General features: G+C 35.4%; 2 protein-coding genes, 1 long non-coding RNA gene and 1 pseudogene across 3 annotated transcripts; 1 reads left to right on the top strand and 3 right to left on the bottom strand.

The window, feature by feature from the left end:
• Positions 1–707, top strand: part of LOC104805752 — a 2,627-nt pseudogene extending 1,920 nt beyond the window's left edge.
• Positions 708–1,934: 1,227 nt separating this feature from the next.
• On the bottom strand, positions 1,935–2,456 carry LOC104805754. The gene is made up of 3 exons (XR_770558.1): positions 2,415–2,456; positions 2,105–2,207; positions 1,935–1,994 (listed from the first exon to the last, which is right to left on the bottom strand). It is a non-coding gene; the product is annotated as an uncharacterized LOC104805754 (long non-coding RNA).
• Positions 2,457–2,463: 7 nt separating this feature from the next.
• On the bottom strand, positions 2,464–3,872 carry LOC104805990 (E3 ubiquitin-protein ligase RGLG2-like). The gene is made up of 6 exons (XM_010530707.1): positions 3,438–3,872; positions 3,256–3,340; positions 2,982–3,122; positions 2,786–2,899; positions 2,601–2,698; positions 2,464–2,502 (listed from the first exon to the last, which is right to left on the bottom strand). Exons 1-6 carry the CDS (start codon positions 3,714–3,716, stop codon positions 2,464–2,466), a joined length of 756 nt encoding a protein of 251 aa, XP_010529009.1. The 5' UTR covers positions 3,717–3,872.
• Positions 3,873–5,188: 1,316 nt separating this feature from the next.
• LOC104805755 (E3 ubiquitin-protein ligase RGLG2-like) lies at positions 5,189–7,695 on the bottom strand. The gene is made up of 9 exons (XM_010530421.1): positions 7,328–7,695; positions 7,157–7,241; positions 6,837–6,977; positions 6,617–6,730; positions 6,409–6,506; positions 6,251–6,324; positions 6,051–6,150; positions 5,811–5,947; positions 5,189–5,513 (listed from the first exon to the last, which is right to left on the bottom strand). The coding sequence occupies exons 1-9, from the start codon at positions 7,583–7,585 to the stop codon at positions 5,402–5,404; spliced, it is 1,119 nt and encodes a 372-aa protein (XP_010528723.1). The 5' UTR covers positions 7,586–7,695; the 3' UTR covers positions 5,189–5,401.
• Positions 7,696–10,850: the final 3,155 nt, after the last annotated feature.

Genomic DNA, 10,850 nt, shown 5'->3' with positions numbered 1-10,850 from the left:
AGCGGCGGCGAGCCGCGTCATTGTTCAATCCACGGCTCGCCCAAATGATCAATGACCTCAACGGCGAGGTAGGATCGTCGGTCTTCATTGCAGCTAATACTCAGCGAATGCACATGGATTTCATCAGCGACCCCCAAGCCTATGGTAATAACATTTTCTTGTCAAAAATATATTTTTTTTATTGATAAACATAATAAATATGCACTATATTTTGGAGCTAAATGAGGGTTGTTCATGGATTTCTTTTCTTTTTGTTTTTTGTTAAGGATTTGTGACATCGAAGATAGCATGTTGCGGCCAGGGACCGTACAACGGGATAGGGCTGTGCACACCGGCATCGAACCTGTGTCCGAACAGAGATCTCTACGCCTTTTGGGACCCTTTCCACCCTTCCGAGAAAGCAAATCGGATCATTGCTCGTCAGATTCTCACTGGCTCCCCTCAGTATATGCACCCTATGAACCTAAGCTCCATCCTCACCCTTGATTCCATGACCTAATCCTCCGAATCGAACGGTTCTGTTGCTCTGCGTGTGTGTGTGTGTGTTTTTGTCAGTGAATCTGAGAGATTACGTGTCTCTTAGTTATGAGTTTGTTATGTTCTTCATGAATAATTTTGTTAGTCCCGAATTGTGATGGGTTATTATTGGTGTAGTTTGTATTCGTCGTTGCTTTTCGGAGGTAATTGATTGGTCTTTTAAGTGTTTATATATATATATATATATAGTCTATATTCAAGAGTGAAAATTATGATGGATAAAATAAAATCGTTAGGGAAAACATGTTATTCTGTATTTTCCTCAATTGGTCTAAATTATATGTCATTATTTTCTTCTGTTTTATTTTGTGCTAAATAAAAAAGATTCATCAATTATAAAATGTTGTTTAATTTCCTAAGACATTCAACAATTTAACAATTTGAGCAACCAATCATATTGATGTTCTTACCTACAAAAGATCTGTCTAAAAGAAAAATCTAAGAAGATAATAAATGAATTTCACTTTATTAGTTGCATTGTCTATTTCAAACATTTTTTTCATCATCACCCCACTTATAAGGGACATCGAATTTATTTCTTATCTTATCACTTTCTTCTTCATATAAACAATTTAATAGCCCCAAAATTAGATTTTCCTGTTTTGTGATTATGACATGTTTTTGGACATTATAGCATAAAAAGGATCGGTTATTTCTAATAGTATGATTATACTGTCCATTCAAAATATTACGTTTCTATTTCATTATTTTTTTATTATAAACTTTTGAAAGAGATTAAGGGTGTATTATATCTATTTTTTTCTTCTAAATCATTGATATCCCCACCAAAAAAGATCGATCTTGTTTTTTTATTCTTTTTTTTTTCTGGATAAAGATAATTTATTTGTTACTAATTAAACCTCGCTATCATACAAATAAATAAATAAAATAAAATAGAAACTCAAAGAGATGCATTTTGGAGACCAAGGTTTTCTATCACGCTTAATTAAGCGTTTCGGTGAGTTTAATTTTTGAGATTAGGGATCACTAATTAATTTAAGTAATAAGTATGTATGCATAATGAAACACAATGAGACTAAGTAGTCTTTGTCAACTCATTAATGCAAAGTCGTTTTCTTGTCTTCTCGGCCATAAGCTTTCACGGTTTATAGCTACGTGTCGGTATACATTATCTTTGTAATAAAAACGTTGAGATTCGTATTGTAGATCGATAGATTTATAAAATCCAATGGGCCCTTCTCTTTGGGACATCGCCATATCTTCTCCTGCAAACAACAACAACCAGAGGGCTTCTTCGTGGAGGAAACTGAGACCCTTTGCCGCACCTAGTGCAATCTTCATCCGGATAGACCATGGAAGAGGTAAAGACCCTTTAAAACACACAGCCGTCGCCCAAGGAAAAAAATTAAACTTTGACAACTTATACATAAAAATACATCGGCCTCCTTCCGATTCTGTTCCACGTCCTTCGACATGATCTCCGTGAAATTCACAAACTATGAAAACAGAAATCAGATGAAAAAAATGCAAAACCCTCTGACAAAGACAAGCCCAATGAAGAAAGGATGAAACTTTGAGTGTTATGAGCCATTAACAAAAGGCTTACATCGAAGTTACTAAAGACCCGGTTGGGGATACTGCAAAATTCCTTCATTTTATCCCACGGACCGTCACCGACCCCAACTACGATTATCGAAAGAGGAAGATAACTGCAGTAGCTCAAGGAAACACTCGCAGAAATGAATGAAGAGAGATAACTTAAAAAACACAAAGCAAAGAATATAAAACACCAACTGTTGGCACTTTTGATTCAAAGCCTTTAAAGGAAAATGAAGAACAAGAAATATGCAGAAAGGAGAAACAAAAGCTGATTGAAGTAAAAGTTAATTTTTCGTTTTTGAAAAAGTAACACCAACCTTGCTTGGATAATGGCTTCCTTGGTTTTCTTTTCTTGGTCAGTGGCTACTAACAGATTTCCTTGCTGTCGTCGAGATGTTGTGTGACCTGGAACGGTTCTTTGCATTCACACCAAGTCCCCGAAACCGAAAAAAAGGATAAGAAAGCTAACTTCTGATACTTCTGAAGATGAATTGCTTAAATACCTGTCCATCGGCTACTATGACTAATACATGATACTGTCCACCACTCTGCTCAACAATGGTCATAGCCATTTCAATGACGGGGGCAAACGAGGTCGGTCCTGCAATACGGTTACTCAGTAGCATTTCAAAAGGAATTTGAGAACTAATAAGAAGTTCACTAAAAAAGAAGAAACATATTTAAGTACCTGCGAATCTAAGACGAGGAACGATTTCTCTATAACGAGATAGTAGCTCCTCAAACCCATTACAAGATCTCCCGTCAGAATAGAAACTGAAAACATCTCGATCATAAGTTGATGCTGCAAAGAGAGAGATATGATCGGTATATGTCGTGTCTCGGGATATCTAACAAACAAATAGGATGGGAGATAAGCTGAGTACCGTCTCCAAAACCATAACATGGGATTAAGTTATCTTCGCTGAAGACTCCTAAGGTTTTCCCTATGGTGGCTATCACTTGCTCATATGGGTTTGGTTGATCACCAATATAATGCAAGCATTTTCTCCCATAGGATTTAGCTCCTACATTCGATTTCATAGTCAGAAAGTTGTGTAATGCAATGAAACACTCACGCCATGGCAGCCCTAGCTATCGGTGTAAGCCTTCCTGAGGAGATGTAACTTTCTCGTTGAAGAAGAAAGGAGCCTAACCAACCTGTCCATTCATTGCTCTTGGTGAAGTCGATACCGACGATTAGATCAGAAGCTTCTAGACCCGCCTGTGCAAGAGCCTCTACCACCTGCAACGCAAGAGCTCATTAAGCAAGAAATCTCCAAGCTTTGGAGTATCAAACTCTTGCAAGATGAATCTTTCCACTTAAAAGGAACATGTCTAACCTGTTCTGTACAAGTGTACTCATACGCTAAGTCGGCGTAACTCCGCCCGGGTTTCTTCCAAGAACTTCCATGGATGTTGGAAGGCGGCTCAGGAGGCGCCTGCGAATAGCACCTCGGCTGAGGATAGGCGTAGTCAGAACTGCAGATCTGTTGGGGTGGATAGCTATAGCTTTCTTGACCGTATAGAATGTAAGATTCTTGATCTGAAGACGCCGACGAATCCGACCGAGAGGAAAACGAGTCTTGCCTGTCGGTTCTCTTTGAATTCCCAGAACCCATCAAAGATCTATGTATTACCGATCTAACCCTTCAGGGTCAGATGTAAAACCAGCAAAATTTTTGGGGAAAATCGATACTTTTATGAGTACAGATTAATGGGTTTAGTCTGTAATAATTCCCTAAAAGCAAAGATTCGAACTTTCCATCTCCCGAGGATTGAAATTTTAAACTACCCTTAATTAAAAATATTTAATTTCAATAGAGTGTTAATGGAAATGTGGGATCATGGAAAAAACAAAGAAAATGTATTGATATTTCTGTTTCATAACATTCACTTATATATTATCTAAATATTTCATATAATTCAATTTATATTTTGATGTAAAGCTCTTTTAATTTCAGAAAAATGTAAATCATAGTTCCCTGTGTTTAGTTTGTGACTAAGAAAAGCATTACCAAGTTCTTTAAAAATAAATATACCTAAATATATTCCTCTAAATTTGTAACTGCTCCGCCATTTTCTATCACCATAGATTATGCGAACTCTTGTCTTAGCTTATTGCGAAATTGGATTTGCAGAGAGAAAAATGAGAGAGAGAGAGAGAGAGAGAGAGAGAGAGAGAGAGAGTCCATAAAACAATTAGACCAGAAAATATAAAGGATTGTACTTGAAGTAGCTAAACCAGAGACATAAACCGGTCTACACCAAAGAACCAAAATACAAGACAACTAAACCAAAAATGTAAACCGAAATAAACCCAAGAACATACACATGTCTCTATTAAAAATGAGAGAGAGAGAGAGAGAGAGAGAGAGAGAGAGAGAGAGTCCATAAAACAATTAGACCAGAAAATATAAAGGATTGTACTTGAAGTAGCTAAACCAGAGACATAAACCGGTCTACACCAAAGAACCAAAATACAAGACAACTAAACCAAAAATGTAAACCGAAATAAACCCAAGAACATACACATGTCTCTATTATCTAATATAGCTCCTCTGATTCAATCTGGCTTCTGGTTTTAGTAAACCAGGCATACAGTGAAACTCTCTGGCCGAGTCAGAGTATCTCACTAAGACATCTACACATATGATAGTGTTAGAACTCTGTTCGTTTGATCATTTTATTAAATGAAAATTTCCAAGCAAACCAACTTGCATCTAACAGACTGTGTTAATGACTTGATGCAAATCATCAAATCTCGTCCTTCCTTCACCTACGCTATTGCCAACTTGCATCTAACATACCGTGTTATGGAGAACTTACGTTTGCTGTAATGTTTGGGGGTTAGCTCTGATCTCAGCCCCGGGTGTGCCAAACCGGGCATTCAAGGAGATCGGTTCCACACTCGGAAACACGCCTTTCAAAACCATTCAACCCCGAACCGAACATAACATCTTAGCCAATATTTGCAGAAGTTGAGATATGTTTTGACTATTACCTGATGGCTGCAATCAAATGCCATGTCTCTCTGGTTCTTCACATATTGGGGCAATGCTGTTCCGCGGATGAAACCAGAATCGAGAAAAAATTGAATGAAAAAGGCTCATTGAATCTCATCCAACCGGCACACTGTAGTCTATTGCAGTATTTCCGCTACAACAGTCCAACTGCAGATCGTTTCATATATATTCCAGTGGCTACTAACAGTTGTTCCAATAAGCAAAGAAGCGAAAGAGTGTTTTCCGCAAGATTTTGACATGGTTGAAGTATCGTTTCACCCTGTGATTCTAAACAACGGCAATTATAGATCCACCTGTTCATCGAGTGTAGAACTTGTGGCAGATTGGGGGCGGTTGCTTACAAGTACCGGAGGAGGAAGGGCAGTTCGATTGGCGATACCACGACGTCTTAGCCTGCAACAACAACAACCAGAAAATAGGTTATCGGTTTGCAAATTTAAAACCTTTGGCCCTGAATCTTTCAAACGGAACACATCTTTTGATTGCTCTGACCCAGTTCCTGAATGACGACATGTGATTTCAAGTTTTCATTAACATTCAATTGAGAGGGTTCGAGCTAAGGAAAACATTTCATGGAAGGAAGATACATTTGGCAGTTACAATACGTGAAAACGCAAAAGTTTCGTGTGGAAGGGTATTTGGATATTAAGCCTATAGCAATCAAATGCGTATAGAATTGCATTTATATACCGCATGGTCCGTAACATGTCACGCTCTAAAAATGCTTTGTAACGTAAAGGTAGCTCCATCAGAGCAGAATGGACGAACTCCGCTTCCTTTTGATTCTGCTCTACATTCTTCGACATGATCTCCGTGAAGTCCACGAACTTCGAGAGCAAAAATCAGAGGAAAGTTACAAACACATTGATAACAGAACCCGAGGAAGAAAGGATGAAACTTGAATGTTATGAGCCATTAACAAAAACTTACATTGAAGGGAGCACCGTATGGATAGGGGGTATTGCAAAATTCTTCTAATTCCCACGGTCCATCACCAACCCCAACTAAGATGATCGATAGAGGAAAAAACCTGCAGTAGCTCGAGGAAAGACTTAGAGAAATGAATCAAGAGAGATAACTCCAAGAAAACAAACCAAAGACTTGGAGAAACGAATGAAGAAAACACCAACCGCGCTTGGTTGATAGCATGATGGGTCATCGTCTCTTGGGGACTTACTACCCGGATGTCGACTCCTTCTGTAACCTATAACGGTTATTTACATCAGTCCCCCAGGGAGAGAAAAGAAGGATAAAGAAGCTGACTTGTGCAAATGCCATTCTAAAGTACCTGCCCGTCAGCTATTATGACTAATACATGAAACTTCCCGATGTCCTGATCAACGACGGCCATAGCCATTTCAATGATTGGAGCGAACGAGGTTGGTCCTGCAATATAACTTTCACAGTCATGGAAATATGGCTACTTAGATAGCAATGCAAGAGGAATTTGAGAACTGAAAATAAGGCTAATAAAAAGGAAAGAAACAATTAAGTACCTGAGAATTTAATATGGGGAACGATTTCCCTATAACGAGACAGTACTTCCTCAAACCCATTACAGGATCTCCCGTCCGGATAGAAACTGAAAACATTTCGATCACGAGTTGATGCTGCAAAGAGAGAGCAAAAGGAAAAAAAGGATTTGCTCCATATATGTGGTGGCTCGGGATATCCAACAAACAAACAAACGAATAGGATGGGAGATAAGATGTGTACCATCTCCAAAACCATAACATGGGATTAAGTTATCATTGCTGAAAACTCCCAAGGTTTTTCCTATGGTGGTTATCACTTGCTCATACGGGTTTGGCTGAAAACCAATGGCATGTAGGCTTCTTCCCCCAAAGGATTCAGCTCCTACGTTCGATTTCATGGTTAGAAAGTTGTATAAAATGCAATGAAACGTGAACAGTAAGTCTCACCAACTACCCCCGCCATGGCAGCGCTACTGGTATCGGAAAGGTGTAAGCTTTCCTGAGGAGACCGATGTTTCCGTCAAAATTTGGAACTTTCTCAGAAAAAGGAGCCTAACCAACCTGTCCATTGATTACTCCTGGTGAAGTCGATACCGACGATTAGCTTACAAGATTCTAGGCCCGCCAGTGCAAGAGCCTCTACCACCTGTAACGCAAGAGCTCATTAAGCAAGAAATCTCCAAGCTTTGGAGTAACAGACTCTTACAAGAGGAATCTTTCCACTTATTTCACCTGTTCTATACAAGTAAACTCATCCGCTAAGGTGGGTTCCTTCCGAGAACCTCCGTGGATGGGCGTATCTGGCGGCGTCTGCGAATAGCACCGCGGTTGAGGATAAGCGAAGTCAGAACTGCAGATTTGTTGAGGCGGGTAACTATAGCTTTCTTGACCATACAAAAAGAACGATCCTTTCTCCGAAGATACTGATGAATCCGACCGGGACGACAACGAGTCTTGCCTCTGGCTTCTCTTTGAATTCCCAGAACCCATGTATAAGATCTGTGACTGATCTGACCCTTCAGGTTCCCAGATATAAAACCTGCAAAAAAAAATTTGGGAAAAATTGATACTTTGAGATTTTGGAACAATCGTGATCAACATCAGGATAATGGGTTTTGCTTGTAATTACCTAAACGCAAAGATTAATAGTTGCGTCTTGTGTGATCACACGCTTGAACATATATAAAATATAACATATATATATATATATATGTTTTGGGTCAATAAAATAGCTGAATTGAATTTCTCTAGAGTTAGAGAATCGTTAATCGAATAATAGTTGCGTCTCCTCGATGACAGAATTCCTCGTCATACCTTCTCTGTTCATAAATTTTTAATCTCATTGTATAAAATGAATTTTTAAAAGAAAATTTCCAACTCTCTTTCTTTTTTAAAGAAAAATTTTATGTAGTTTGAAAAGTTGTTCTCAAGTCTAAATTCTCAACCTTTTGTCCTTTTTCTTTTTTAGTTTAAATTATTTTAAAACAAATAAATATATTAACATGAAAATGTATACATTGGGCCAGCAAAAATTTTAATAGTTGCGTCTTGTGTGATCACACGCTTGAACCAATATAAAATATAACATATATATATATATATATATGTTTTGGGTCAATTCTTATATAATATTCAATTTCTTTTGGGTTTGCCGAAAGAAGCTTTTTAACCCTACGGGCTGATTCAAGATTCTGTATTTTGCTGGATCCGATGCTAACCGATTAATTTGCAATAGAATTTCTGAGTTTATCTCATAATTTTTATGATATTATTTTGATAATATTTTTAATTCGTAAACTGTCGGAAGTGAAACTTAGATTGTGAATATATCATAACAACCAACAAGAATCACACAATTCATCCATACATTTCAATATATAAAGAAAATAGTTTGATAGATAAAAATTATAGAGTGAAAGATTTAACCCCTATTTTCTATCCAACGGTGATGAAAAATTATTAATTTATAATAGCTACATATATTACATATATTATTTTCAGTTTTTGGCATTTTATTTTATAATATTCACGTATAACCATCCTTATATTTTTTAAATAAAACTATTTAATTTTATTACAATAAAAAATCATGAGTCTCCAAGTTTAGTTCGTGAATAATACAAGCATAATCAAATTTTTTTAGTTGTTTAATAATTTCCACAATTTATCCTTATAAGTCGTCTTTAGTTTGTCAATAAACCTCTATCATCCATTCACCTCTATCATTATCAATTTGCATTTAACATATTATGACATGGTCCATAGTATCATCTTCTACTTTTGGATTCATCTTTCCTCCTTTCACCTCTATTATTGTTAACTTGCATTTACATATATTGTGATATGGTCCATGATGGTTATTGTTTTATCTTGTTTTTCATAAGGTCCTCCTAGTATTTAGATTTGTTTGTTTTGATATAGATATTATGTTTATTTACTCGATAAACCCTGTCCAATTTGTTATTTTCAAAACATACATTCGTTCGATTAGGAACAAAGAAACATAAACATGTTGATATAGGATAAACTTGACACTTTGGTTAATACTTTTGTATTGCAATTATGATTTGACTTTTGACTTCAAAATATTATGGTTTTTTTTATAATAATGTACAATACTACACAAATTTTAGATATTTTAATTATAAATAAGTGAATTCGGTTGTTAGAATGTTTACACATTTATAATTTACAAAGTTTTCTATATATTTTCTTTTTTTGTTTTTTAACTATTACGAACCCACTATACAAAAGCTTTAAAAAGAAAATAACCTATAGTAAAAAAATAGAATGACATTCTTCCATATGAAAGAATTATAATCTATCATGCATATATTGGTTGATTAACAGTATTACTTATAGACTTTGTTTACATAATTTTAAATTGTACTCCGATGAAAAAAAACATTGTGTTTATATTTGCAAGATAAAATAAATATTTGTTGTACATTTTTTTTTTGGAATACCGTTATAAAGAATAGACTATATAATCTGCATATTAGTAAGAGATACATTGAATTGGTGAAGAATTTTTTTTTGAAGATAATGATATTCACGGAAGTCGTGTGATGATCACCACCCATGAAAAGAGAATAACTCATTTCTCTTACAGAATGATAAGCTGATTCCACCCTATTGAACCTTTAAAAGAAGATAAGGCTTCGAAGTTATTCTATAAGTGGGCATTTTCAGAGAGTCTTGATCAAAGCATAATACCAAATGTAGAACATATTGCGAGGAATCTCGTTTACAAATGTGGAGGCCTACCATTAGTCTTGTGTCTTTTGGGTAGGATGATGTCGACAAGAAGATTAGAATCATAATGGAGGAGAGTTTACAATAGCTTGAACTAGGAATTGAGCAATAATCCCGACATCAAGGATGTTTAGAGGATCTTAGTTCTTAATTTCAACAATTTGTCATATCCACTTAAGCATTGCTTCTTATATTGTTGCATTTTTCAGAGGACTACATTATCAAAAGGAAGAAGTTGATCAGAGACTATGGATGACGTAAGACGTAAGGGTTTGTGCAAACAATTAGAGGACTAAAACTAGAAGAAGTGGCAAATAACTATCTCATGAAAGTTGTTTATATGTAGGAACATGTTATAAGTGGTGTTTAGGAACCACATCGACTATTGTTTATATAGTTCTTCCATAATAAAATAATATATAATCTATCATGTATTTGCTGTCAATAATATTACTTTCGAACTCTGTTTTATATAGTTCTAAATTGTATTTCGATTAAAAAAAATTTGTATTTATATTTAGAAGTTGTATTTTTTTGGGAATAATGTTATAAAAAAATGGGAGAATCGCCGTAAAATACCTATACTTTTCTCTGGTCTCAATTTAATACCTGTACTTTTTTAAATACTGAATAATACCTGTACAATTGGTTTTTCTCCAAATAAATCATATTCTTTTAAATTATTGGCCAAAAAATACATACCTTCAAATAACCGCCACGTAGACAAATGGAAATCCTACGTGGCGGCGAAATTCTCAACCTCTCTCCTAATCATCGCGCCATGTCGTCGCCACGTCAGAAATTAAATAAAATAAATAAAAAATAAATAATTAATAAATTAATTAATAATAATTAATTAAATAAATAAAAATCATAAAATAAATAATAAATATATATATACATATACATATATATATATATACATATATGCATATATACATACATATATAAATATATACATACACATATATACATATATATACATACATATAAACACACA

Source organism: Tarenaya hassleriana, unplaced genomic scaffold, assembly GCF_000463585.1.
Source record: "Tarenaya hassleriana unplaced genomic scaffold, ASM46358v1 Cleome11, whole genome shotgun sequence".
NCBI classification, from domain to species: Eukaryota; Viridiplantae; Streptophyta; class Magnoliopsida; order Brassicales; family Cleomaceae; genus Tarenaya; species Tarenaya hassleriana.
This window is presented reverse-complemented; position numbering and strand designations above follow the sequence as displayed.

Excerpts from the sequence above, each read along its gene's own strand:
- LOC104805990 (XM_010530707.1), bottom strand. The coding sequence starts at position 3,716 with ATGGGTTCTGGGAATTCAAAGAGAACCGACAGGCAAGACTCGTTTTCC. Across the intron at positions 3,123-3,255 it reads CAAGAGCAATGAATGGACAG|GAGCTAAATCCTATGGGAGA; the intron begins GTTGGTTAGGCT and ends AATCGAATGTAG. Across the intron at positions 2,900-2,981 it reads ATGTTATGGTTTTGGAGACG|CATCAACTTATGATCGAGAT; the intron begins GTACTCAGCTTA and ends CTCTCTTTGCAG.
- LOC104805755 (XM_010530421.1), bottom strand. The coding sequence starts at position 7,585 with ATGGGTTCTGGGAATTCAAAGAGAAGCCAGAGGCAAGACTCGTTGTCG. Across the intron at positions 7,242-7,327 it reads AGTTTACTTGTATAGAACAG|GTGGTAGAGGCTCTTGCACT; the intron begins GTGAAATAAGTG and ends CTTGCGTTACAG. Across the intron at positions 6,978-7,156 it reads CAGGAGTAATCAATGGACAG|GAGCTGAATCCTTTGGGGGA; the intron begins GTTGGTTAGGCT and ends AATCGAACGTAG.